The following is a 13,060-nucleotide window of genomic DNA, read 5'->3' on the forward strand; positions in this document are numbered from 1 at the left end:
TATTGTTCCTATGAAATGTGACACATTCTAACTGGTGACGGATTGCATAAGTCCTTGCAATATGGCTTTGGAGCTTTTGAGCATTATTAGCCTTAAGGATTGCAATGATTGATGAAGATGATTTTGAGTATGGAGTTGATCGCAACTGGTCCCTTTCTTTGCAGTAGATGAAGTAGCGAGATTGTATGAGCAAAAATGAGTTGGCAGCGGTGTACTGGAGCTAACAACACGGAAACCTTAGCATGTAGGCTGTGTACAACATTATGGATTGAAGTCCACACAGCTATGTTACACTCCAGTGCCCACTATGACAAATTTTCATATCGAAGTCACACTCACACTTGGCTATTGGAGTCATTCATTGAGAATCATTCTGTGTTTGAACAGTTTGTGCTTTCCATCATCTGTTGTCTGATACTGAATCTAAGCTCGTAAGTCTTCGCTGTTTTGGAGCTTCTTTAATATTAACAAGTGATACATTTTCAATTCTGGAGGAATAGGATTTGACAAAGTTATGTCTAATCAATTTAAATTAAATCAACCGGTTTAGACATATAAAGGGTGATGATTGAGAAGCGCAAAATTGCTAATAAAGTAGTTTCAAATAACAAGAAGCAAAGCCAAATAGTATCAACTTGATGATTAAGTTTTCATATACGAGTATTGGATTCAGCTCTAGTCCCTCACTTCTCTGTTTCTTTATTTCTTAAATTCAAAGGCTAATAAAAATCTGCTTCAAAGAATTATCAAGGTACTCATTCAAATGTTAAATCATTTTCCGAGTTTTTCTTGTCTTTATAGTCTTGTTTTCCCTTTGATTGAATAGGAATTACACAGCGCTGGTGGCTCTATATTATATCCTTGTTGCTTTATAGGTGCTATTTAGCCTTTTGATCAAATGCAATGGCAAACATTATTTCGAATATTAGTCCATTTGAACCATATCTATTACAATATCTACATGCTAATATAATATAATAAAATAAATAACACCTTCGTTATTTTTTATTATATACGAGTAATATCATTAAACTAATTTTTTATCAATCCATTTCCGTATGATCAAATTTTTATTTGTATTTTAAAACTCATTAAAAAAATCACTTACTGGATGTAAGGGAGAAATGAGAGAGTTGCAGAAGTAGAGAGAATTTTGAGTTTAGGAAGAAGAGAAGTATTGACAAGGAAGTAGAGGATTATTATTATTATTCACTGCCAAAATAAAAAAATGACATCCCTTATAAATAGAGTCTCATCTATAAGCAATCCTTCTTACTTTAGGAAATAAAATCAAACATTCTCTTTACGTCAATTACATGGGAAATTAAAAATAAATCATCCTCTAATTAGTCTTCAATCTTCCCTTTAATCCAGCAAGCGAGCTGGCATCCTCAAATTGCGCTTGGGTCTTGTCACAACACCATCCGAAACATCTGCTAGCTGTTGAGAAGAATTGGCTTAAGGTTGTAGTTTTGTTACATTCCCCACCCCATGAGAAACGGCCTTGTCCTCAAGGCCATCAATTAGAGCATCTTCCCACAGTTCCCACGAAGCATCTTCTAATGGTAAGTGTTCCCATTGAACCAAAACTTCATGAACAGGCACACCTTGACGCAAAATGGTCCTTTCCGACAAGAAGGCTAACGGCTTATGACAAGGCTTATTGGCATCAGAATCTTCCGAAACTGGATGGATAGTTGTAGTTGATACTCCATAGAATGGTTTGAGAAGTGAACAGTGAAAAACTAGATGAGTATGAGATTGAGCAGGTAACCGAAGTCGATATGCCACAGAACCAATTCGTTCCACCACCTCAAATGGCCCATAATATCGAAGACTCAATTTGTTGGATGACGGTGTCCCATAGAAATTTGACGATATAGCTGTAGTTTGAGCAAAACTTTGCTGCCAACCTCAAAAGTAACCTCCTTGCGATGCTTATCTGCTTGAATTTTCATTGCAATTTGAGATTTCAACAAATTATTACGAAGGTGGGAGAGAATTTTATCTCTACTACGCAAATCATGGTCCACTGCTGCAATGACACTCTCACCAGCACAATTATTGAACAAGGACGGAGGCTTCCTTCCATATGTGATTTCAAAAGGAGACATACCAACGGATGTCTGAAATGATGTATTATAATGATATTCAGCCCAACTCAAAATCTAAGACCAGCGGCCAGGTTGTTTATGCACAGAAGACCGAAGGTATTGCTGAAGACAACAATTCACCCTTTCAGTTTGCCCGTCGGTTTGTGGATGATAGGCCGAACTAAATTTTCATGTCGTCCCTTGTAATGTGAAAAGAGATCGCCAGAAGTTACTGACAAAGATTAGATCCCGGTCACTTATAATCGAATGTGGCATGCCATGCAACTTGCCCACCATATCCCAAAAAAAAGGAGCAACTGAAGAAGCAGTGTAATGAGTCGGAAGAGCAACAAAGTGAGCCTCTTTCGAAAAACGGTCCACCACTACCAGGATTGTCGTGAAGCCATTAGATTTTGGAAGATGAGAGATAAAGTCCATAGAAAGATCTGTCCAAAGCATGTTGGGAGGAGTAATCGGTTGTAGCAAACCAAATGGAGAACGGTTTGTTGGTTTGCATTTTTGGTGGCACATTCTTTTACAGACTTTTTGACGTCCTTTTGCAATTCAGGCCAAGTGAAAGACATATTAATCCGTTTAATTGTGCGGCTAACACCCGAATGACCACCCTGTAAGGAAGCATGAAATTCCTGACAAAATCTTCTGTATGAGTACAGAATTAGGAGGAATATATATTTTACCTTTGAACAACAACAAATCAACAACTAGCTTCCAATTTGAGTACGCACTGGGATTAAGTGGGAGTTCAGAGATAATTTTATTTAGAGCTGCGTTTTGAGATATTTCCTTTTCAGTGTAAGCAAGTCATCGCTTGTTGGGTAGGAAAACACAAGGAACTTACCCATTGAAGTGGATTCATTACACTCATGTGCCCTTGACAAAGCGTCAGCATCGTGATTTGAAATCCCACGCTTGTACACAATAGTAAAACGAAACTCCAATAATTTGGAGAGAAACTGTTGTTGCTCCGGTATCTGAATTGTTTGGGTCATCAAACTGTGCAAACTCTTATGATCAGTACAAATAACAAATTATGTACCCAATAAATATTGACGCCACTTTGCCACGGTAGACGTAATGGCAAATATCTCTCTAATATATGTTGATTTGCCTTGCATCATTTTTGATAATTTTCTGCTGTAGAAGGCTATGGGGTGATGGTTTTGCATAAGAATTGCTCCAATAGCAACCCCTGAAGCATCTGTTTTGAGTACAAAGGGTAAAACAAAGTTTGGTAGTGTTAAAACGGGTGTGTTAACCATTGCTTCTTTGAGAATTAGAAAAACATTTCTTGCATTATCTGTCCAAATAAAACCATCCTTAGTCAGAAGGTCCGTAAGAGGGGCAAACGTAATGTGTAACACCCACATTGAGGTACGTAACTCTACTTATATCTTAATGCCTTCAGTATTACTTTTTCCAAGGTGAAAGAAAGAAATTGACATTTTCACTTTTCGCGACGATAATGAACTCATTGCCCAAATTCGTGTGTCAGAAATTTCAGACTTCGCTGACGCAAAGAAAAACGTTTGCCGGGGCAAAGAATTCTCTAGAATTTTTGAGAAAATTCTGGAAAACTTGTTTAAGGGCAAAATGGCCATTCCATCCATAATTAGTTGAAAGTGTGGGAGTTAAAAGAAGTAGAATGCAATGGAAATGAGGACATTGTTGTAATTGATTAAAGGGCAAAGATGAAATTTCTTAGAAAGTGCAAGGGTAAAATGAGAAAGTATAAATAATATTATGTGTTATTAAGGGTTCAAGAGATGAAACCCTAGCCACTTCTACCTCCTTTCACGCCACCTTCATCCCCAAAAGCTCTCAAATTTTCTCCAATTACTTTCCAAGGAAATCCATAAAATTTGGTTCACTTTTGGTAGAATTTCAATCCTAAGCATCCATAGATAAGAATTCTTGCACTAAAGTGTGAGATTAAATTTTTAAAAATGTTGAATTCTTATGGTTTATATGCTTAGGGTTTAAGAGAAGGGGAGTTGTATCAAGGGAAGACTAAAGTGCTTGTGTTGCTTACATCTAAGGTAAGTAAATCCAACCCTAGTTATGATTTGAGCAATAATTGTGTAAAGAGATTCTTATATGTATGTATGTGTTTGTATGTTGAGAATTGTTGATGGAATTGATGATGATTGATGGTTAGAATTCAGCCATGAGAAATAGTGTTTATGTATGTGGTGAATTAGTGGAAGTTTTGATGATCTATGAAAGAATTGGAGTAGAATTGTAGAGTGTGAATTCCTGGCTAGGTTTGAAGTTGATTTTAGGGAGTTTTGCTCCAAATTTTGGTGGCTTGAGAGAGATGCAGAAGTGTAGCCAATTTGGTGTTTGTATGTGTATGCAAATTGTTTGATGAAATATCTAAGTGAAGTGCATGCATGAATATGATAGCTTGTTATCTTGATATGAGTTTGTAGATGATAGAGAATGACATGTCCACATGCCATATTGCATTCTTGCATTTAAACATTTGAATTTAGAAAGAATAACAAGAATAAGCCCATCTACATGCATACATACCTATATGTGAACACTAAAGAACAAAGAGAAAGAAGGAAAAGAAAATTCTTATAGATTTAATTATTAAAGAAAAGAAAAGAAACTGAATTCTTATGTTGTTGTGATGGGGAGCCCGTAAGTGATAGAGAAACAGAATAGCCCCACATGCAAGCCGCCTTCAGTGAGCGGCCTCAGAATAGAAAGAAGAATTTGTACAGTCCGTTAGAAGTGCATGTGGATGAGGACTGTACGCAGAAAGAATTTCATAATACACTCACACGGCCAGGGTTCCAAATCCATGCCTCAACCGAGTCCGATCAGCAAACCAGAATAGAAGGGAAAAGAAAGATAGAAGAGAAAGAAACAAAGAAGAGAAACACAGAAAAAGAAAGAAAACAGAATCACAGAAAAGAAAATGCATCTCCTATGCATTTGTGCATATGCATTATGTCATTTCTACTATCCAGAATTAGTTTTACTAATTATGCTTACATGTCAATAAGTAAGAAACTAGAATCTTAGAGAGAGCAAAGAAGAATAGAAAAGTTTGATGCAAGGAAAGAAATTAACAATATGAGTAATGGAGGAAGAAGGGTAGCGTAGTGGGTTTACTTACTGAGCAATTAGTGCTCACTCCGTTGATTTCACTGTTTTTGCAGGTAATAGATGAGATGCGATCGGATGGAATGTCAAGAAGCGGAGGAGTTTCACAACACTGTCTGATTGTTGTAATAACTGCTTTATACTACTGTACTCACAAACCACATACAATAAAATAAAGGTACATTAATAAAAATAGTTGGGCCCAAAAGTTTTTTTTTTTCATTTAATATACATAGTCTTTACATAAATTTAGTATCATTTACAAAAGTTCTTAAAAGTGTGGTGGACAGTGTAACTACTCTCTCTCGTCCGCTGACGTCCATCCGACTACGTACTCACCTGGAACCTACAAAAACATATAAACAACGGGGTGAGCACAACTAATGCTCAGTAAGTAAATCCTCTACTTGTCTATCCCCGTAACGCTTTCTCTTAATTCTTTCCTTACACTGTTCTTTTCTCATTTCTGTTCTCTTTCTGTTTCTGTTTCTCATATTCTTTGCTATACACCCTCTGGTGTATGTCACGGCCTCATCTTACCAGAGGCACGGCCGGGAACTCAACCCGCTTTTTGTGACTTTACTCTTTACTCTTTTCTCTTTCTGTCCTTTCTATACCTTTATTTCTCATTCTTACTCATTGGAATATCACGGCCTCATCTGACCGTAGGCACGGCTGGGTGCTACCACTCTACGTGACTTCTGCTCATTTCTCTACCGATCGGATTTGGTCATGCATGGATTCGGAACCCTTGGCCATGTGAGTGTACATTCTTTCTCTATATCTCTTGAATGTCACGACCCTTTCTTACCGAGGGTACGGCTGGAATCTCGTGTTCCACTCTACGTGACGGTCACGGCCCCATCTTACCAAAGGCACGGCTGGGGATCACAAAGCACCCACTCTCGTGACTCTACTCATCACGCACGAGTTCCCCATCGTATAACTTATTCTATTCTCTTCTTTAGCTCTTAGAGTAGCTTGTGCACAAGGTCTCTACTCTTTCTCTAGCTACTCATCATAATGTAGCTTAACTCTTAGAGTAATTCTCTACTCTTTCTCAATTTTTTCTCAAGTTCTTTCTCAATGCACAATTAATGCATATGGATGGTTCATGCCTATTAATGCACTTAGGAATGCCAATATGCAATGTTGCAATAATTAAGGTTCATAACTCATTCTCATGCTTCTCTTAGGTATTTCATCAAATAACTCATGTGCATAACAAACTCTTCTCTAACTACAACTCTATTTCTCTTTTTAACCATCCAAAATTGGAAGTAAACTCCCTTCCATGGGCATAATCCCTTCCATAGAAGAACACTCCCAAAATATATACTCAATCTCGTCTAACTTCATCTCAACTCATCACACATTCACACTTCTTATAAAGGAAAAGTATCCAACAACTCAATTTGAATACTTATCTCAATTTAATTTCTCAACAAGTAGACATATATCTCTACTCAATTTCTCAAATACATACATAAAACATGCATACATCATTTCTACTAAATCTCTACTCAAAAGAATTCTCAAATCTCAACTTGGATTGGGATTTACTTACCTTGTGATGAAGAACTCTCACTAGTATTTCCTTTTCCTTTGCTTGCTTGACTTTTCTCTACTCTTTAAACAATAAAACCATACAACTTTAATATACAAAAATACACAAAACCTCACATCCAAAGCAAGAATCCTTACCTTAGGATGACTTAGCTTGATTTTCTACTCCAATCACTCCAAAAACCCTTTAAAAAACCTTGAACTAATGAAAAAGGAATTGAGAGGAAGTAGGAAAGGAGAATGGCGGTGGAGAAGAAGATGAATGAATGGGTTTCTAAAGTTAAACCCTTATCATCTCATATTTTCTCCATTCTTTCCCATTTTACCCTTACTCTTTCTTAAGAATTCCACTCTTGCCCTTTTACTTCTTTACATTTGCACCCCCAGTAAAACTATTCTCCATGCAATTCTCTTGCATTTCACTCCCCACTTTTCCTGCTAATTAGGGGTAGAATGGTCATTGTGCCCCAAAGGAAGAATTCTAGAAACTTCATTAAACTTTTTGTTAGGCTCGTTGCCGCGGCGAAGACTATTTCTTCACCCCGGCGAAACTTCACAGAAGCTACACCGTGGTTGCAGGGCCTCATCGTCGCGGCGACGATTATTCTTCACCCCGACGAAGACAATAACCCCAAAATTCCACCAAGTCTCTACAATTTTAGAGCAACCACTCAACCAAACCAAAGCATCCATTCAATCAAGGGCCAACCAAACCATATTAACAATATTCCAAGTCAAACAAGAGGAAAGTAAGGGACATTAGCTACGTACCTCGAGTGGGACGTTACAATTGTACCTTGAGTTTATTTTTGGGAGACTTTGTTACTTGATATAGAAATTTGTATATGAAAGTAAAGTTAGGTTTGGGTCCATTATCTTATACTTATATACATATATGTTTTTCTATGACATAATTGGTGAGTTTCACCTTATATTTCCCAAAGTACACTAGCTAGAGAGAACTATTACATAATGGCAAACATCTCTCTAATAAATGTTGATTTGCCTTGCATCATTTTTTATAATTTTCTGCTGTAGAAGGCTATGGGGTGATGGTTTTGCATAAGAACCGCTCCAAAACCAATCCCTGAAGCATCTGTTTCTAGTACAAAGGGTAAAGCAAAGTTTGGCAGTGTTAAAACAGGAGTGTTAACCATTGCTTCTTTGAGAGTTAGAAAAGCATTTCTTGCATTATCTGTCAAAATAAAACCATCCTTAGTCAGAAGGTCCGTAAGAGGGGTGGCAATTGTGGCATAGTGCTTGACAAACCTTCTGTAATAGCTTGTAAGGCCCATAAATCCCCTCACTTGGTGTTGTGTTTGTGGTTCTGGCCAATCCTTTACTGCCATTAGCTTCTTTGGATCTGGAGTGACTCATTTTGAGAAATAAGATGGCCCAAAAAATTTACTTTAGTTCGGGCAAATGAGCATTTGCTTAATTTTGCGAACAGGCAGTTAATACGGAGTACCCCAAATACAACCTTCAAATGTTCAATATGGTCATGAATGTCATGGCTATAAACTAGAATATCATTAAAAAAAAATTACCACAAAACAACACAAAAATGGTCAAAAGACTTCATTCATTGTAGCTTGAAATGTTGCTAGTGCGTTGGTGAGTCCAAAGGGCATCACAAGAAATTAAAATGCCCATGATGAGTGCGAAATGTAGTTTTCGGAATGTCACATCATGCATCCTGATTTGATGATATCCTAATCGAAGATCCAATTTTGAAAAAATGGTAGCTCCATGCAACTCATCCAAGAGCTTATCAATTGTGGGAATTGAAAACCGATCCCGAATAGTTGCGGCATTAAGGTCAGAATAATCAACACAAAATCTTCATGTGCCATCTTCCTTCTTACCCAACAACACTGGTGAACTAAATTCAGATTGACTTGGACAGATGATTCCCGAGTCTAACATCTCCTGTACCAGTTGCTCAATTTCATTTTTCTGAAAATAGGGGTAACGGTAAGGTTTCACATTAATGGCAGAAGTACCTTCAGTAAGTTGAGTTCTATGACTAAAGGATCAGATTGGAGGTAACTATGTAAGATCCTTGAAGATATCAGCAAATTCATGAAGAAGTGGTTGTACCTTTGACGTCACATGCTCAGAGACATTCATCACTTGTTCAAGCACCACATATAAGCGCATAAAGCATGAAGAGACGTTGTGGGCCATTAGCTTATGGAATTGAGAAGGAGAAACACCACCTTACGATCTTCCCACTGAAATGTCATTGTCATCTCTGCATAATTTGTTATTATTGGTCCTAACGTCTCTAGCCATTGGACCCCTAATAAACATCCGCCCCTTGTAAATCCAATACAAATAAATCTAAGGAAAAGAGAGCAGACTGCAGCATCAATGACACTGATCGGCACACCTCGTGACACGTCAATGAATCACCATTACCCACCTGAACCTTGAATTTGCTAACTGCGGAAATTGGCAAGCCAATGAAATTAGCCATGCGACCAGTGATGAAGTTGTGGGTGCTACAGCCATCAATTAAAACTTGTATCGTAGTTGAGTTAATTATACCTTGTAGCCTAAGAGATTTGGAAGAATGCTGTCCAAACAAAGCAATGTAGCTAATTTCTTGATCTGAAAGAGGTGTATCTTCAGGTGGCTGATCATTCTCGATATCATCATCTAGTCCTTCCAGATAAAGCAATGTGGATTTTCCTTTGCAACGATGGCCAATGACAAATTTTTCATCACAATTATAACATAATCCTTTCTCACGATGCAACTGAATTTCAACTGGACTAAGGCGACGAATGGGAAGCTTATCTGTCGTAGTGGAAGTAGGCAACTGTCAATTTGGAGACACCGCAGAATTAAACGTAGGGGAATTTAGTTTAAAATTCCATGGTCGGTTAATGAAACGTTCTTCTGTGAATTGCTCTTTGAAAACACGAGCAAGAGCAAACGCGTCATGGAAATCTCTCGAACGTTGAGCCCCCACTGCCCGACGAATGCGGGCTTTGAGTCCCGAGATAAAAGTACTCTTTAAAAAACCAGGAGATAGACCGGAGACCTTGCTAGAAAAACCTTCGAAAGCTGCTTGATATTCAAGAACCAATCCAGTTTGTGTAAGCTTTGTGAGACTGGCAACCGGATCATCATATTCAGAGGGCCCAAAACGACGATGTATCTCTATCACGAATGTCTGCCAATCCCTTATAAGACCATCATGTACTAAACCTTGATACCAACGAGATGTTGGACTATCCAGATGCATTGAGACAATGAGCAAACAGTCATCATGTGGAGTTTCACAATAATTGAAATATTGCCTAACTGTGAAAAGTCAATCTGTTGGATCTCCCATAGAAAATCGCGGACATATTAATTTTAGAGGTCGTGTAGGTTGGTAACCAGATTGTGTATTTTGGGAATGTGGAATGTGGTTTTGTTGTGGTTGAGGAGCAGGTCCAAAAAGGCCCGTTGACGTTGTGTCGTGATGAGAGGAAGAAGCGGATAGTTGGTTGATCTGAGTAACAATGGTGTTTGTGATTTGTTCGAGCATTCGTTTGTCTCGCTGTTCAATAAGAGCCAGCATGTTATCTCGAACATGTGCTAACTCACCGGCATGATCATCGTGTTGTTGTTGAAGTTCCTTAAGTTGGGTCTGTACATCGCGGCTACGCGTTCCGTCAGCCTTGGAGGTGACGTCGAAGGAGAGCACCAATTGTAAGGGAGAAATGAGAGAGTTGCAGAAGCAGAGAGAATTTTGAGTTTAGGAAGAAGAGAAGTATTAAGAAGTAGAGGATTATTATTATTCATTGCCAAAATAAAAAAATGATATCCCTTATAAATAGAGTCTCGTCTATAAGCAATCCTTCTCACTTTAGGAAATAAAATCAAGCATTCTCTTTACGTCAATCACATGGGAAATTAAAAATAAATCATCCTCCAATTAGTCTTCAATCTTCCCTTTAATCCAGCAAGCGAGCTGGCATCCTCTAATTGCGCTTGGGTCTTGTCACAACACCATCCGAAACATCCGCTGGTTGTTGAGAAGAATTGGCTTCAGGCTGAAGTTTTGTTACACTGGAATACAATTCGGTCATCCTCGTCCGTACCACTAATTAAATTGGCTTAGCGCGCTCCCGCCAAAACACAAAAACAGAGCAAACAATTAAACAATCAAAACAAAAACAAACAGTCAAGCCAAAGTTTATGACCTCTTCCTTTTCGTCAGCCATCTCACTAATCTCAAATCCACGATACAACGGCGTAGAAGTAGAAGCAGAAGCAGAAGCATTTGAAGTTGGGGAGATGTCGGTGTTGTTAAAGACATCGATGGAAGTGATGCAACACTCTTGCCAAAAGAGTTCATTTAGGTCAGCCAATATGTGGTTGAGAGTGATGGATGCGAATGGCGAGATGTTCTCATTCAGTGTGGATCCATCACATCCAATGCCTTTACGGCATTCATTAACACACTCTGTACAGTTATTTTTTAGATAGACAAATCGTTAATATATACTACATCCTAACCAGTTTGGTTGTCAAGAAAATTAGGTTTTTGATTAATTAAGTAATATTCTTGGGAATCAAACAGAAAATTTTAACGAAAATCTAAGGTGATTGAGTTCTGGCAAGCAATCTAACGCTGGGAGCTTTGTTGATTCTCTTGAAGCCATGCATGGCGATGATCTGCAAAATAAAATAACAATTAATTGAGTAGTCACCAGACCAGAAATGAATTTCGAAAAGTAAACCTGGTTGAGAAAATCGACTTTGAGATCTGCTTGCTTGTGTGAGAGAACAAAAACAATTTATGTTTCCATCGATAGCTTCTCCTTTCTCGCTTTCATTTTTGTGTCGCTCGCTTCTCCACTAGTACTAGTAGCTCACGTTATATTAGAAATTTAAAACAGACGCGGTAACGCGATTGTGTATATTAGCTGACGTGGCACAGCACCTCGTCTCATCAAAATGTCGCCATGGTAGAAGATAATTAACAACTTTGAAGTCTATTATATTAGCTGAGGTAGCTAATCAAATTTCAAGATTAATGGGACTTGTAATTCTCTAAGTATGAACAGTGGTTCAACCCGAGGTAGGGTTAGCTTATAAATTAATTTGGACAAAAGGTTACTGACAAGTGGGAGGAAAATTATATGAAACAGGAAAAGATTGGACGAATATCACAAAGAAACAAGCGCTTCGTTTTCACCCCACTAATTTTGTCATATTCTCTTAATCTAAAATTTTAACTATTATATAAACAAGCTTCCTAATTCTTGTTATCACAAAATACGAAAAATTTAAGTTAAGCAATGGCAGAGAAAGAAGGAGGCATTGTGAAGAAAGGGCATGAAGAAGGCCTGCAATTGGCAGTCTCTCTTCTTCAAGAATTTCAACTCCCAGCGGGGCTTCTCCCTCTGGCCAACGTAATCGAAGTTGGGTATGTGAAAGAAACCGGGTACATGTGGATCGTGCAACAAAATAAAGTGGAGCATGAGTTCAAAATGATAACGAAGCTCGTGAGTTATGATACCGAAATAAATGGGTATATTGAGAAGAAGAAGATCAAGAAGCTCAAGGGAGTGAAGGCCAAAGAGCTCATGCTTTGGCCTCCTGTTAGTGAAATCAAAGTTGATGATCCACCAACCGGCAACATTCACTTCAAAAGTCTCGCTGGCATCACCAAGACTTTCCCTGTTGAAGCATTTGATGTTGGCCAGTAATTAATTAATCAATGCTTGTCCTTGTGTTTCTGTATCTGTTGTGATCGATGAGGCCTGTTTATATATAAATACCAGGCTTCTCTTAAAGGGTTTCTTTGAAAATCACTCTTGTTTATATGGAGAATAAAAACTAGAATTAATTTCTACTTCAAATTTAATTTGATCTAATATATATATGCATGATCGGTGATGGTGATGATGTGGCACCATCACCAAAATCAAAAAGTTGCTTTAGTATTTCAAGGAGAATCAAACAGAACAGAACGGTCATATTTACCAGAGGAGACTGGCCTCTCCTGCCTTCCAACAACCACACTAACCTATATACGTACACACCGTACGAAAATGACCATCTCCTTGGATCTCTCTCCCTCCTTCCTGTTTAAACTTTAAAGTAAAACAAGTACCTATCATCCAGTCAGGCAAGGGCATTTTTCGTAATGAGCCTAAACCCAAATTGTTGGCTTCGAAATACAGGAGTCCAAAACCATTTTGTTAATTTCGGTACATTTTATCGACTCCCGCTTTAACAAAAGAAAGAATACTCTAAAATAT

The 13,060-nt window shown here is 38.1% G+C and overlaps 1 protein-coding gene across 1 annotated transcript; it reads left to right on the forward strand.

The window, feature by feature from the left end:
* Positions 1-12,094: 12,094 nt before the first annotated feature.
* On the forward strand, positions 12,095-12,505 carry LOC116143136. Its single transcript, XM_031428553.1, has one exon. It carries the CDS (start codon positions 12,095-12,097, stop codon positions 12,503-12,505), a length of 411 nt encoding a protein of 136 aa, XP_031284413.1.
* The last annotated feature ends 555 nt before the right edge of the window (positions 12,506-13,060 follow it).

The sequence above is a fragment of the Pistacia vera genome, unplaced genomic scaffold, assembly GCF_008641045.1.
Source record: "Pistacia vera cultivar Batoury unplaced genomic scaffold, PisVer_v2 Contig426, whole genome shotgun sequence".
Lineage (NCBI taxonomy): Eukaryota > Viridiplantae > Streptophyta > Magnoliopsida > Sapindales > Anacardiaceae > Pistacia > Pistacia vera.

Coding starts and splice junctions, on each gene's coding strand:
- LOC116143136 (XM_031428553.1), top strand. CDS start 12,095: ATGGCAGAGAAAGAAGGAGGCATTGTGAAGAAAGGGCATGAAGAAGGC.